General features: G+C 44.4%; 1 protein-coding gene across 2 annotated transcripts in view; it reads right to left on the bottom strand.

Moving 5' to 3' along the window:
• The window catches only part of ascc3 (activating signal cointegrator 1 complex subunit 3), a 159,877-nt gene that overhangs the window by 76,210 nt on the left and 68,156 nt on the right, over positions 1-15,511 (bottom strand). For both annotated transcript variants that reach the window (XM_018757274.2, XM_018757275.2), the window contains exons 12-13: positions 4,244-4,420; positions 3,538-3,609 (exon numbers count right to left, since the gene is read on the bottom strand). In XM_018757274.2, coding sequence (XP_018612790.1) covers positions 3,538-3,609; positions 4,244-4,420 — 249 coding nt within the window. The remainder of the gene's footprint in view (positions 1-3,537; positions 3,610-4,243; positions 4,421-15,511) is intronic.

The raw sequence follows: 15,511 nt of genomic DNA, 5'->3' as shown, positions 1-15,511 counted from the left end.
CGTAGCTGAATACCTAACCCCCCACCCCTGGCTGGCGTCTGACACGTGAGCCGACAAGAATGGAGCGAGGCCTGAGTGTACATACAAAACACGGCTCCCACAATTAGAACCCAAACAGATTATGGCACAGTGGTGGGGCAAAAGCACATATGCTAATAGAGTAATTAACATGCCTTCGATCTTGTGATCTTACAATATTTCCAACAGGCAGCTTTCCAGCACCTGAGGGCAGACAGGAAGAGTCCAAATTTGAGTGAATGAGTGAGTGAGAGAGAGACAAAGAGAAAGACACCGCTCTGGGTGGGAGGGGGTTAATTCAGGAAAACGGCAGCAGAAGAGGGCTTTTCCGAGCGTACGGCTGGTATTTACCGCGGCGTTGTTTTGTGATTTATGGCACTCAGAAATTGAGTTCGGGGAACGTGGCGGAGGCAGAAATTGCTACAGTGAAAAGGCGACGCTGCCTGATCTGACCTTCGATGCCGAGCTTCACCACACGAATCAAGGCAGAAACTCTCCTCTGATTAATATCCCATTACAGCCCTTCGGACCCAAGCGCGGAAAGTGCCGCTTATGGTATCCAGGCGTTGCCTTCGGTGTCAGTGCTGTTGTTCCTTTAATAGGAAATGCTGCGTTTCTACAAGCCGTCGCCACAAGGAAAAGAGTGAGCTTTAAAGGCCCCCATGTGTTCCAAATTATTAAACACGGCTGTGAATTATAAAGGTAAGATAGTGCAGCGGATCCAAAGGTTAGTGGTTCGAATCCCACCTTCTGCTGTAATGTACTTACCCTAAATTGCTCCAGTAAAATTACTCAGTCGTATAAATGGGTATATCAGTGAAATTATTCTGACATTGTAAGTTGCTTTAAAGAAAACCATCTAAATTAATCAAAGCAAATTGCTCAGTTAAAAAATTTAAATGTTTATGGAAAATTATGCTGCTCACATTTAATGATTTATACAATTGACTGAATCACTGGGAGTCCGTTTCTCAGGGGCATCAGACCAGGGAAACCTCTTGGAGCTGTGCTGCTAACCACCTGCTACAGCACACACTCCAACACACACAGCCCACGTGTGCTGAAACAACTGTCATGTGATACACAATTAATAACTGTCATCAAAGAAAGGGGTTAATCAAGCTGACAAAAAGCCAAGCATTACAGATCTGGAACTGTAAGGCTGACTGCAATGTAGAAAGGTCGCCGGTTTCCGGCATCAGGCTGAAAACTTACCTGCAGGTTCCCATCTTCGTGGAAAATCGAGGAGATAATCAGAAGATTTTCACCGTACACTTATAGAAACACAAGCATATGTGTTACAATACGTGGGCTTTGAACCCCTGAATCCTGCTTTGAAACAGTCGTTTGCAGCTATTTCTGCACAGCCACTGGCAACATGTCATCTCATCTTTCTTCGCAAATGGTTTCTTTCCTTTTCCCACATTTACACCATGAGCGATGTGCCTACACTGTACACTGACAGCGAAAAAGGAACCTGAAGGTGACACACCGAAAGCTGAAAGCACATCGTGCTTCGGCCAACACACGCCATCATACACAGCACGGCATTAGGCAGCACAACTCGGACGCAACAAAAAACACAAGTGTCGCACACTGCACAGCGGTACGCACTCAATAGGGCCTCCTGGAGGGTTCATCCCACTCAGTGAAATCCTACTATTCTTTTTTCACTTGGAAAACACTGAAAAACAGCAGCATCCACAACAAAACACAAATGTCTTTTTTCCCCACCCCTTTGACCCAGCAGAACAGAAGTGAGTCAAAGCAATACAGAGTAGAAGTGGGCAACCCACTAACCCATGGCCATTGTGGAAAACTATGTGGTCAACTCAATTTAGGTGAACCAAATTAATGTGTTATCAATATTTGAATATTTCCAAATTACTGCATGAACGTACATCACTGTAAGATTGTGTACTATGCAATTTATGCGCTGCATTAAAAACTTTGTCTACGTTCAGTAGAGCTGCCATCTGATGGTTTGGCGCAAACCAAAATGTCAAGAGTGCAGATGACGTACTCCGGCGAGTGAGAAACACACAAGCTTCTCACTTAGTTATTACAATTTCTGTAGTTTTGCCTTTTGTCAGGTACGTCATCTACGCCAATAGATGATGCATATAAACGCTGTACATCTTTAATGCATAAAGACGTGCAACATAAAAAGCAAAGTGACAGTTTTCACTGAAATACGTTAATACATTTTGTGTATATTATTTGACTTCGAATGCTATTAAAGCTCTGAAACAAAACAGCAATTTTTAATAGCAGTATAATAAAATTTCTGCGGTTTACTGGCTACAGAAATGTCCTGAGGGCAGGGGATGGGCTGCCCACCTTGATATAAGACATATTCAATATGCTAAGAAAGTGCTAATTCATATCAGTACACAAAACACGTCAAAGGCAAAGGGGTACAATAGTCAGCTAGGGTTATCACAGCACCCTGTGGACAAAGGTCCAAAAATTGAGATGTAAAATTCCAAAGTTCATTCGAATTGTGCCCCAGATCCAGTGCTGACTTCTCCTTGAACTCGAGTCCAACACTTATTTACAGGAACAGCGATAGTGGAGTGAGAGAAACACCTGCAGTTTCATTGTGTACTTAATGTCGTTCCAGTACATGCCTAACTCCCTATGTGACATGTGGATGTTGTAAGAAGGGGCACAACTCAGAATTCATGGCTCTTGTACCTGCAACAATGCCGTCCAAAGTTGTGGTGCTCCACTTTCTCCGAAAAAGGGCACGCTTCAATATGATGAGGAGCAGAAAGCAGGGAGACTGACAGACACCATGTAAACACTGAGATAGTCCTTTCAGGTGTCTGAAGTTCCTATATTTACACAAAACAGACACATTTACTTTGGGTTTCAAAGTCGCTAAGAAGTCGTCTTTCTTGGGGGGGGGAGGGAAATCTCCAGAGAAAGCGTGGTGAGATCTGAGGTCTATCGCATCCATTATCGTCCTTTTCTTTTTTTGAGTTTGGAAGAACAACCCACACCACCATCACCACCGCCATTAAGCTATTTGTGGGGAAAAAGCAAAAAAAAAAAGAGAGACAAAATGCTAACGACACATTTTGATCTGTGAGACAAAGCTGCGCGTTCCCTGTGAAACGTTCATTTCAATTCGACGGAAATGTTTGAGCTACTCCTACAGCATTTCCAAAACTCACGACTCCCTATCCCCAAGACAGTCTGCACGGGAGACTTAAAAAAGAAATGTTTTGTTCTGCAACGTGATTTATTTTATTATTTTTTTTCTTCCTGGTCTATATTAAACTAAAGAAGAGATGGAATGGAGCTGTGGGCTTCACATCTTTTCATCAGCCAGCATTGCTCAGAAAAACTATCTGGAGCTGCAAAAGCAAAAATACGAAAATAAGAAATCCCCAATAAGCAGGTGGGTGACGACTGACCAGTGAGCTTCTACATGTCATAACAGCAGCACTTTGAACCCCTTCCACATGATGGGCTCCTGACTTATGGTGCAGGATGGGCAGTGTGAGTCCTCACCTGGTGTCCAGCGCGAATCTGCTCCAGTACCTTCTCATAGCACACTTCGTCCATGTCATGCAGCTGCTGAATCTGAACCCACAGACAAACACATACATGAGACCACAACCATCTGCACACAAGCACGACATAATGCGATAGGGGGTCAAGATTTCAGTTTCTCTCTTTTTTTTTTTTTTTTTTTTTTAAATTTTCTGTGAACCAGGTTACAGTGCAGCAGCAGTCCAAGACATCAAGAATAATAAATACACTTTCACTACTAGGGAGATAGACATCGGAAATCAACATAAAGTAACTTGGTCATATCGATCAAACCCTTCATTTTCATTTATTAATCAATTTATTTATTTAACACAGTTTTACTTTTCCACATTTGTTACAGGACAAAAACAAACAAAGTAAATTTTTAAGCTTGATCACGTCCACAAAAGTTTCCTTTGTTGGTACAGTTTAATCACAATGAATCTCATTGGTCCTTCAGGAAATGACCCCGAATAGTATGCTTTTGAAAAGGCTTCATGAATATTGCATATTTTTTTTTAAACTTACTACTGCATATACCTTCTAAGAGACCTGTTCTTAATGGATTATTTTTTCCTTTTTTCTTTCCTCTTTTTTAAATTTCATTGCTTTAGTGCCCTGAGTTGGAAGCAAGCCACAGACTGGTCTCCCAGCCCCCCAGTAGTGACTGCCGCATTGCTCTCACCTTGTTGGTGGTCTTAATGCCCACAAAGCTCTGGCCTAGTGGAACGGGGCGGAAGCGGTTGTCAAAGTAGAAAAGGCCAATGTAGGGGTTCACGTGCAGAAATGAGGCAACGTCCATGTAGTTGGGCAACGTGGCTGACAGTCCCAAGATGCGGATCATGCTCTGCGTTGACTCCACCTGCGGGAATGCGACAAAGTTCACTCGAGCCATGTACCACCACTTCAACAGTGCATTCAAAGCAATAATGTCTCTCCAGTAAAGACTTGCATTAGACTCTGGGGGGGATCAAAGTGCTGGCAATGTGAAAACTAAAATCGTGACCACTATTCTAAGTTCTACCAACCTGTGAAACTGCAATTTTATTTTTCAGTGAGCTTTAAACACACCAGTAAAACAACCCTCAATCCCTTAAAAAGAGCAGCAGCTCCAGAGACACACAAAATATCACGTGTACTGTAGGTATGGCTTTCCATTGTCCCCCTCCAAAGACAAGTGTGTCTTTTGCAGAAAGGACATCGCATTACATAATACCGACTAGACAGGTAGACAGACAGACAGAGAGAAGAGGTAAAAACTGAATGATGACAGCTGGTGGTACAGTGGTTAGAGCTGCTGCCTTTGGACCTAAAGGTCTCAGGTTTGAATCTCACCTCCAGCTGTAGTACCCTTGGGCGAGGTACTTACCCAAAAAAAAAAAACAAAAAAAATTGTCCAGGTGAATAAATGGGTAAATAGCTGTTAGAAGCTTAACACTGTAAGTCGCTTTGGAGAAAAGTGTCAGCTAAATGAATGAATGTAAACGTAAAGAGGCACTGTATCCCATTTAACCTAAGGAGAGCCTTGGACCTGCACTGCTGTACACAGCAGAATTTGTCAGAACACACAAAGCGATGGCCATAGCACAGAAGACTATCTCGGCGCTTCCAGTGGCCTGCGTGACAGAGAAGATTGGTAAGGCATTTAAGATGATGCAGTACCTCGCCCATACCAGGTATCAAGATTACAGAACACCCGTTGTTCAGGAAGGACTCTGGCCTCATAAACGAATGTGATACAGAAAGAGCTTCTTCCCCTTGTGGGGGGCCTCTCCTCCAACATGAAGGTGCTGCTCAGCTTTTTTTTTTTGTCCTGTATTTATTCATTTATCTGAAGCTTTTCTCCAAAGCAGCTTATCTGCTTACAGTGATTTACACAACCGGGTTATTTTTAGGGTACCCTTCCTCAAGTGCACTACAGTCGCAGGTGGGATTCGAACCTGGGTCCTTCGACTACAAAGGCAGCAACTCTGACCACGCTGCCACCTGCTGGCTATCCATCAATAAAACAGTTCCCGAATGATCTTCCCTGTCCTCTGTCACATCCCATAATACCCTGCTTCACAAAACTCTTTCACTATGTGGGAGCAAACAGAGGAGGTCAAACTGCCTGGGATGCCATCAAGTGACGACAACAAGAAGTCGAAAGTGAATGGACTTGCGCCAGCGCTCCATTTCCTCTCTCTGTGACCCTCCTCCAGCTGCCCCTCTGCAACCTACGGCGTTTTTTCATCTTGCCGCTGTGACAAATGTGAGGGAGGCCAGCGCTCACAAGGAATTCCACAGAAGAAGCGGTTTCTGTCTCTCGCAGAGCCGAATGACCGTTCTACTGCAGTCATGCCACTGGTCACGTCGTTCTCCCCATCACTCACAACATAAGAGAATTCTCAGCTCACTAGAAAGAAGTGCTTTATAAGGACAAAAGGACATGGGCACATCATGTCTGCTTTTCTAGAGGGGTCCAAAATCCAAAACCCATTGGTTGTCGTTTCTGATTCCGATGTGGAGGAATGAGCTCCATGTGTCCCTCGGAGCCGCTGAATCCCCAACAAAATTCAAGGAGGGCCACAAAACACGTCTCTTTCAGACACGCTTCTCTCCTGACCTCTAAGCATGGTGATGTTTGTCCACCATGCAAGTGCAAGGATATATCTCGGCTCATTCTACATCACTGAATCAGCCAACCTGTATTCTGTGAGCTATAATGCTGGGTGTGTGTACATTTTTGTCTTGTGTTTGTGCATGTGCTTTTGATCAACTGCCTGCCGTTCTGAATCCATCACTCTGACATGCAATTCACCGTCTCCGTCTGTCTCATTGAGGATCTTTGACTGATGCTCTGCCTATCTTTTCTCCGTCTGTTCTTGTGTGTTGGTCTGTGCACAATAAATTAAAAATATTAGGAAACGGGGCAGCTGGTAGCACAGTGGTTAGAGCTGCTGCCTTTGGATCACAAGGTTTCTGTAAAATGTTTAAATCTCACCTCCAGCTGTAGTAGCCTTGAGAAAGGTACTTACCCTAAATTGCTACAGGAAAAAAAAATTAACCTTCTGAATAAACGGGTAAATAATTGTAGGAATCCTAACACTAAGTCGCTTTGGAGAAAAGCGTCAGCTAAATGGAAAAAATGTAAATGTAATATAAACTCAATGGAAAATGACAACCACAATTGTAATAATGAAATCATGTGGTGTCACTGTTTGCATCATTAAATCATTGAAACTGGTGAAAATAAAGTGAAAGAATCCCAATATTTTGCATTTCGAGGGAATTCTTTATATCAGAGACCTTTCCCACAGTGCCCGACTGCCTTTCTTTGACTACATTTTACAGGGATATTTTAAACCAGGACATCTACCTACCGTTGCATTTCCTACATATTCCAAAATTGGAGAGGCACCCAACTGAACAGGAAAGGTACAACGTATGTCCCGTGGATGACCAAATAGTAACAGAGAATCCTGCTATAGTTCCGCAGATGCTGGGAGAGCAGCCGAGTGCTCGGCAAAAGCAGTGCTTTCCCCCCATGAGCCTCTGCTGCAGAGCCCTTAACCATAGCAGTCCCTGTAATCACCACTGTGAGAACAGCAACGTTCGTGATAATGGCCTCAATAATTAAAGCCTCTTTCCATGCATCACTGTTATTCGTGCTTTCGGTGCGGAGGCAGGCCGCCTTTCCGTGCGGCACAGCAGGGGCCGAGCGGCCAGCCAAATGGCACTTTCGCACCCAGTCTTATCACCCCGCTCGGGTGTCATTAACTTGACACTCGGATGAAAGCTGACAATTAACTTGCCTGTTCCTTTGCAAACCCTATTTTCTGACAACCTTTCGCCTTTTCTGTGCAGGACCTATGACAAAGGGCAGGTGCAAATTTGACATTTACCCAGAAAGGGAAATTGAACGTTCCTCTTCTGAGCGGCCGCCGAAACGGACCCCACACGGCGTGTGGAAGGGACAGCTGGAAGCTGCAACTGGGATGCACCTCGGACGCGACTGTGTAGCACAGTGTGAAAATAATGGGCCTGCAGAACCAGTTAACACTCCTCACTCTCCACCACAGACATCTCTCAGCATACTTCGCCTCCTTTGTGTCTCTCCCTTCTCTTTCGCATCCTTCTCTCACCTTCTCATTCTCTTCTTGCTTCCCAATGTTTTTTTTTTTTTTTTTGTTTTATCGCTTCAAATCAGTTAATTGCCGAGGATCCGTTTGGCACCTCTGCAGCCGGCTCGCTGAGATATTGACACACGGATTGTTTTCCTGAATGAAGCTGTGTATACTTCAGCAATATCAACAAATTAAATTACCGGCTGCAATTATTTATCAAAAATCCAATACTTTTCTTCCCCGTAATACATCATGACTGAGTGGCAGCGCACCCATTCCCCAGCACGCACACCTTGTGCTCAACTGCAGACACTGAGCACGTGATCCAGGAGAAAGAAGGAAACCAGGAGCCTCTGCTGAGAGATACCCGTCCTGCATTATCACTGAACATTCAGCAGTGGAACTGGGGAGGGCTGCAGACAGGACGTGAGAAAACTGTGTAGGCAAACCATAAAGCATAAGGGATTTTAAACAAAACCCAAATAAAACAGCAGATACACTGAAACCAATACCAGGCGTGTCACCTGAAAGCAGCTTACTGATGTCCTGCTGTAGGACTGCTGAGCCACCTGAACTGCTCCAGCGAAACATACAGCTGGACAAGTCACTTTGCCGAGAACTGTCTAAGCAATCTAAGATAAGCAATTAAATAATAATAATAATATTAACAACAACAACATCACCTTAGTTCTGCACAGTTCTTTTTGGAACTCAAGGGGAACAAAACTTTTGCCTCTAAAAATGTTTTGCATCTAAAGAGAAAGGAAAAGGTAACGTGCACCTTGCCAAAAGCCCCATATGGCAACACATTAGTGACCGCAATCACTTCATCTCACCTCTGATTCGGACGCAATTCCCCAGACAGTGAAGCTGAGGCTCCTGCAGCACAAGCTGGAAGGCAACGTTTTTAAATGAAGCTGTAGATCAATTGACAGCAATTATGGGCAAAAGCCCGAGACAGCAGTGCTAAGGCCCTGCGAAGGCCATGAATACTAAGTGCACCTGTTAGAATGGCAGACGCAGCTCGGTGTGTGATCTCTTCATTTCAGGCCTGATCTCGAAGCTGGACCGCTGGCACAAGGGATGAGGATATCAATGGTACAAAGAGAGAGGTTCTCCATTCCCGAAAAACCACCTTTTCAATGTGCATAAATGAATAACGAATAATGTAAAGCACTGCAGTCGAATCCAGACACCCACATGACCCCAGCACAGTGCAGTCACAGCACACACTTGGAGCGTCACATACATTGCTTTTAGAGACAGGCGCAAAGGTAGCTATCAGAAGAAAGCGAGGTCACTCGTACCCTTGGCAAGATGGTCCATGAGCCAGCCAGGGGCATTGATTTGGTTCTAAACGCAGGCAACTGGACTATCTGGGAGATGCATGTGCCAATGAGGTCCACGTGTGAGTAAACAAACAGCTGTAGGGCTGTGCCACGAACACGGACCTGGACTGAATGGTCATCAATCTGCCTCTTTATTATCCTGACCTGTGAGTCCGTCCTGCAGGATGGCACACAAAGGCCAGAAATGAGGGCTCCGACAGCAGCCAAAGGCAGCATGAGCATTCATTCACGCACGCAGGCCCGGATGAGCATTCGGCCGATCATCCGCATCATGTCTCCTCCCTCTGAGAATAAAAGACCAGCGTGGCTAACTCGCATCAAACACCCATCTGCTGGTTCTCCGTCACTTTCATTCATCTTTGCTCTTCCCTGTACTTCTCTCCTCTATCACTCTCGTCTACAGGCTGCTCTCCAGGCTCCTCTCCCTCTGTCCCCATCCCCATCTTCCTGCCACCAAACGAGAGGAGGACACAAGTCATCTGGTCCCCTGGCTAAAGGCAGCCAGTAACCAGCACTGTGCTCTACCACTGCAGCATCACAGAGGACTGTTACATTTCACCGTGATGCGCAAGCACTGTGAAGGACGTCTAAAAAAGCGATATCAGGTAATCTGAAACCACAACGCTCCTCAAATATAAAGGGCACCGAATCATTTTACAGCGCGGATGCTAAGAGGTGCTAATTCCAGCGCTCATGCAATTGACTATTCTTAACTTGCTGCATCCTTGTTAGAAGCATAATTCGTAATCCCTTAACAAGTATTAATTAAGACAATCTGTCAGGTGTGTCTAATTAGGGAGACAGGAGTAGAGCCTCTGATCCTCCAGGTGCATCGTGGGTAAACAAGCAGGCCAGGCGTACACGGTGGAGAGGGCGGGCTGCTGAGCGCAGAGACTACAGCTTGACATTTTCAATGAGAATTAATGGAACAGCCCGCAGACACGGGGCTCAGGACCGATTCCTCAACCGCCAGCCCCCCTTCCTCACGCAGCGCCCCCAAACTCTCGCCTGCACCAAACACCATTGTTTAGCAGGAAAACTTTCTAAGATAGCCATGCAAAACCACTGTTTTGCCTTCTCCCATGACATGATGGCAGGGGACGGAGGGCGGTTCTTACAACCTGGAACCAAAGGGACAAAGGGGTTGTGGGCGGACGGGCAGTCGGTCGGGCAAGCGGGTTCCTCCTCCCGAGAGCCACGGCACAGCGGAGCTTTACGGCTCAGCGCAGTCCGTAATTATCGTTGATGGTTCTTTCTTCGCCCCCCGTCAGCTCCATAACATAACGCGACACCAGGATTTATTCACATGCAGCTCCTTAGTATTACTGACGCAGAATAAAAAAAAAGATCCTTCATTAGAAGCCACTGCCACGACCAACATATGCCACCGTCCACAACTGTTATGATAAATGTGTCGATGAACTGCAAGCTTCCCCCACTGTGGCGCGGTAGGAGGAGGACAGCACGGCTGCCCTTGATCTAAGGGACAGAGTCCAACACAGGCGCCGCCTCACACTCCAGCTGGTCCTCCACTTACGACCCATGCGACTTTTGACGGCCCCGATTTACGACGGTTATGCCATCAACCTTATTATTCTGTAGTAATCATCCCAACGTTTGATCGTAACATCTAACGCCGACTGCTACATCTGCTGTACCATAGCACTGTACTCGTCGTGCTCCACAAGGCACCATACCATTGATTCAGTCACTGTGTCCATCAGCAGCTGCGTTTTATTTATAAATCTTTTCATTTTCAATTCCCTTCAGTTACTTTTTAGTTGTAACTGCTATCAGGCAAAAAAAGGAGTGTTCTGGTGGGGTTGCAAACAAAAAGCAGAGGATAGCCGACTTGAAATGAAAGTGAAAATTACAGTGCAGCAGGAAAATATACTGTACTGGGTTTAAATTATTGCTCAATATTATTTGAACAGGAATAATGTGTGAAATTGACGGAAAAAATAAAGCCATATTATACAATGTAGCATTCGTGCATTTTAATTGTTTATGAATCCTTTTGGTTGATATAACGAAGCATAAGGGGAAATTAAATTACGACAAAGTTGACTTTGACAAGGTCGCTAGAAGGGAACACGATTGTAAGGCAAGGACCACCTGCAATTCAGTTTGCTGACACTTTTCACCAGAGTGACCTAACATTTTTCCTCACCCATCTAACACGGCTGTGTTTTATACTTAATCGATTCAGGGTTAGTACTTCCCACAAGGGCTATACAGTAAGAGTGGGATTTGACCCAGGAACCTTCCGATTGCAAGACTTAGCCAACTGCCTGCGGAACGGTCATCTCCAACCAAATCATTTCAAGCTTTAATAATCAGAGAATCACATAGCATGATGCATATGCATGGAATGAGTAATAATAAAGGGAGATGATAGGTGGTAACCTAGTAGTCTCCTGGTCGTGTTTTTAACTTCTAGAGATGTTGCTATGTAGGCACAATGTCTCTGCGCTTTATGTGCGGACCCCCGTGATCCTAGAACATCACACTCACCTCTGCGAAGCAACAATAATGTTATCCAGCATTCCAAGTCTATGATTTAAACACAAGTTAATGCCTTATTTTTGAAAAACCAGCCTCCTCTTGTTAGAACTAATTTAAGCCAATTAAGACATCATCCACAATGAAAACCAGCCACACTGACCATCTCATAAATCACACCCTACTTCAGCCAAAGTGTTACTGATGGCTCTGCTTGGGGACCTTTGCCTCCAGGGAGCCATCATGTCCACGAGTGTGTAAGGAGCTGTAGGAATACCTGTGGGTTCTCCGTGACTGGCCAAGATTGTTGAGATGTGACTAGTCTGAAGAATTTTAAATTATTAACTCATGTCAACTCTGTGTGTGCAGGTGCTGAGTGCAGTGTGCACGGGGTCAAGCAGGGCTGGTTTGGCTATAACAAATGCATCCTTCGCAAGAGTGCAGTGTGAAGACCCACAGATTGGTGCGCAAAGAACGCGTTTCACCACAAAAAAACAAAAAATGAAAAAAAAAATAAGAGAAAAATGTATCTTATCTGAGTGGTACAATAAAATAAGGAAGGTCAACATATACTATACACGGTACTATATCCATCCAATGCATGTACTGCTTTCAACCATGAAAGTAAGTTAATATACATATGCTGTGTCCTAAAATTATAAGATCCACACTGCTGCTTTATGTACCACTGTGTATATGTGTTGACTGTACAATAATCTACTTTATGCTGATATATTACATTTAGCTGACAATTTTCCCCAAAGCACCTCATGATGTTAAGCAATTTATAAAGATTTACCCATTTATACAGCTGGGTACTTGTACCGTCCCAGATCAGGCTGAGTACCTTGGCTACAGCAGGAAGTGGGATCTGCACCTGTGACCTTTGGATGTAAGGAGGGCAGTGCTGCTCACTCCACTACCTGCCATCCCTACATAATGAATGCAACATGTTGGAGTTTGGGAGAGGTGTGTTACTGTGTGTAGTTGAGTGGAAGTGTGTTGACAGAAGCGTTCCAGCAAAATGAGTTAAACAGCTTGATTAGCGAGTCGTTCCTCCCCCCTACACCTTATCGATTCATAAGTGGATACGCATCATCTTTGGAAGAACAAGAACCGATAATTGTGTTCGCGTGCGAAAGAAAGTGACCAGTTGCCAAAAGTGTACTTAAAGTGGCGCTCCAGCCACAAGAGAAAGTTCTAGACCCCGACCTCATCTCGGCGCAACGTCACTGCACCACATCCTCACCTTTATCATAAGGACATATGAGTACAGAGATCAAGTGATCCCCAGCGAAGCCCACCTCCTACTCTCCGCTGTGGCTCTCAGGCTGACAATAAAGCTTTGAGGGCCCACTGGACAATGAGGGGGACCGAAAGTCTCCAGAGGGTTCGAGAAACACAGCCCCTGTGCAGCCAACATGAACAGCTTATTCTGTTTTCCAACTCAGAGGTAAAGAGTTCTCCTCCAGGGCTGGATTTCTTTCAGCTTTACCTCCATATATTATTGATGAATACAGTGATTTTTCTTTTTTTTTTTAACCTCCAGAGGCAACATTCTTGCTTACTATGCTCCAATCCATAATTCAAAATCTTTTAAAAACAAGAATGCCTTCAAAAAGCCACGACATCGGCCCGGCTTTGCATACGTACCTCTATAAAACCGAGAACATGAGAAAACCATTTCAGCTTTGCTGTTGTCCTCTTTAAAAACTTATTTTTTTCCACTCCCAGTGTAGTTGCAGTCATTCCCCCCACTGATACACAACACACAGACACAGAGAGCTACGTGTGTAAGCAACTGTAGGTGTTGCTAAGAGCAGCGGATGGCTTCACACCCGAGCTGTCACAGCCACCTGAAAGACCACCACCTTGTTTTTGTCTACTGAGGCTCCTCACTTCAGAGGGCTAATGTGGCACAGGGATTCGAACCGAACTCTGTGGCACACAGCAATTATTCATGGGACTACGTAGAAGGTGTTAAAAACACACACATAACTTGCATATACTGTATGTAACCATGACACTTAGTGATGAAATACAGACACACGCATGTGCAGTCTAAAGGAAGTTTCCTAAGGTAATAGGGGAGAGAAAAAGAACCAAAAGGTGAAGTGCTCAGGGCTGACATGTGCCTGGGTATGACACCATTAGCTACAGTATAGGAACATTTTTCAGGAACCCTGAAGAAAATTCTAGAAAATGGCTGAGAGAAACTTTCTGCAGCCTGGCTCATGAAATCAGAATTCGACAGGGTCCAGGCCACCTCACTCACAGCTCTAGCGAAGAATCCTTTGACACCAGGACAGTCCCAACTCCATAACTGCTGGTGGACAGGTCCTCAACTTACATCATATGCAACTTAGAACACACGTAACCTACAATGGCTATCCCATTAACAAGCAAGCAACCAACCAATGTTGACAACCGCTAGCCCCGAGCGGGGTCACGGCGAACCGTAGCCTAGCCCGGCAACACAGGGCACAAGGTTGAAAGGGGAGGGGACACATCCAGGATGGGACGCCAGTCTGTCACAAGACACCCTAAGCAGGGGAGTCGTTCTCATTAACATCAATATCTTATTTGAGTCCTCATGTTTGGTCATAACGTTTAATGCTGACCGCTGCATTTGCTGTACAATACCATTCGGTGACCATGCTGCAGCAAGTAACCATATTTCTTCTTGACTCAGTCAATGTGTCTATCAGTGACAGAGGTTTCGAAAGAGGAAAAATTTAAAATGTATTATTTACATAATTTTTTTGTGATTCCACTCATACGATTGCTAGCAAGCAAAAACTTGAATACTTATGTGGCACAGAAAAGAAAAAAACAAAAGAAAACAAATTGATAAATAAATGTGAAAATAACACAGTAACATTATATATAATGACGTACTTTATTATTCTATACTAGTATTATTTTAACATGAAATTAGTTTAGGAATATAACAAAGCCCATAATACAACAAAGCATTTGTGCATGTTAATTGTTTATATATTCTGGTGGTTTATAGAATACAGTTTGAAGGGATTTTGGCAGAATGCAATCCAGTTGTAAGATGAGGACCAGTTTTGCTTTTTTCAGCCAAAAGTTTTTAAAAAGTTTACCAGTGGAAGGTGATCTGAACAACATCATAGACAAATAATCCAGCTAATCACAAATCAGAGAGGCTTCCGAAAATAAAGCAGGCAACTATTTCACTGTGAGATAAAAATAAGATCTGCAGCTAAAGATCTTCTCACATAAACTCATAAAAATTTGCCATTAATAAAGGGGACTGTTCATCTTCCATTGTTCCAAGTGTCAAATACAGAATAAGAGCCCTTGCCGTTGCCAGCTTCCAGTGCTCTTGTGTGCAGCGGAGTGGCTTTCCACCGTGATACCCTCGCTCTCCGGCGCTCTCAGGGGTCACACAAAGCTCTGACTCAGCCCTTTGGAAGTGATATCAGTTAAGCTTCAAGCAAATAGGCTGTGAACTGAGTGAACAGCGGGCACAGGCCTCCACTGCTTTCCCATTAACCCGTCCGTCAGCCCGGAGGGAAGGTCCCCTCGGCGCAGAAAAACTCTGTCCTCCCGCTTTGGCTTTTGCACTCCGCTCTATGCTGCCATACTAAACAAAACAAGCGATAGTGAATAGGTTTTTCTGGGACTATGCCTATGAGCCATTCCCATACAGTTAATAACTTATTTTTGGTAAATTCAATACACAAGATCTTAATAAAAAAGAGAATTTGACTTTACAACAAGTCTCAATATCTCTTCTTCAATTTACAGAACATTTCTTCATATTTTACAAAGATCGAATCTGAATTTTGCACCTCCTCGCAGCTGAGCGACACAAGACCATATTATTATATGGGTTCAGGACAGTGAAAGTTTGAGAAATAAGGCTGCTGATGACTGTATACTCAAAAATGGCTGCAGAGTAAGAACTACAATTCCCACAAGGGGAGCAGAGCACCTGCGAGTGCCACATATTGGCCATGACGCTCC

This window comes from Scleropages formosus, chromosome 8 (genome assembly GCF_900964775.1).
Source record: "Scleropages formosus chromosome 8, fSclFor1.1, whole genome shotgun sequence".
Lineage (NCBI taxonomy): Eukaryota > Metazoa > Chordata > Actinopteri > Osteoglossiformes > Osteoglossidae > Scleropages > Scleropages formosus.
The sequence above is the reverse complement of the archived record's forward strand: the minus strand, read 5'-3'. Positions and strand labels throughout refer to the sequence as shown.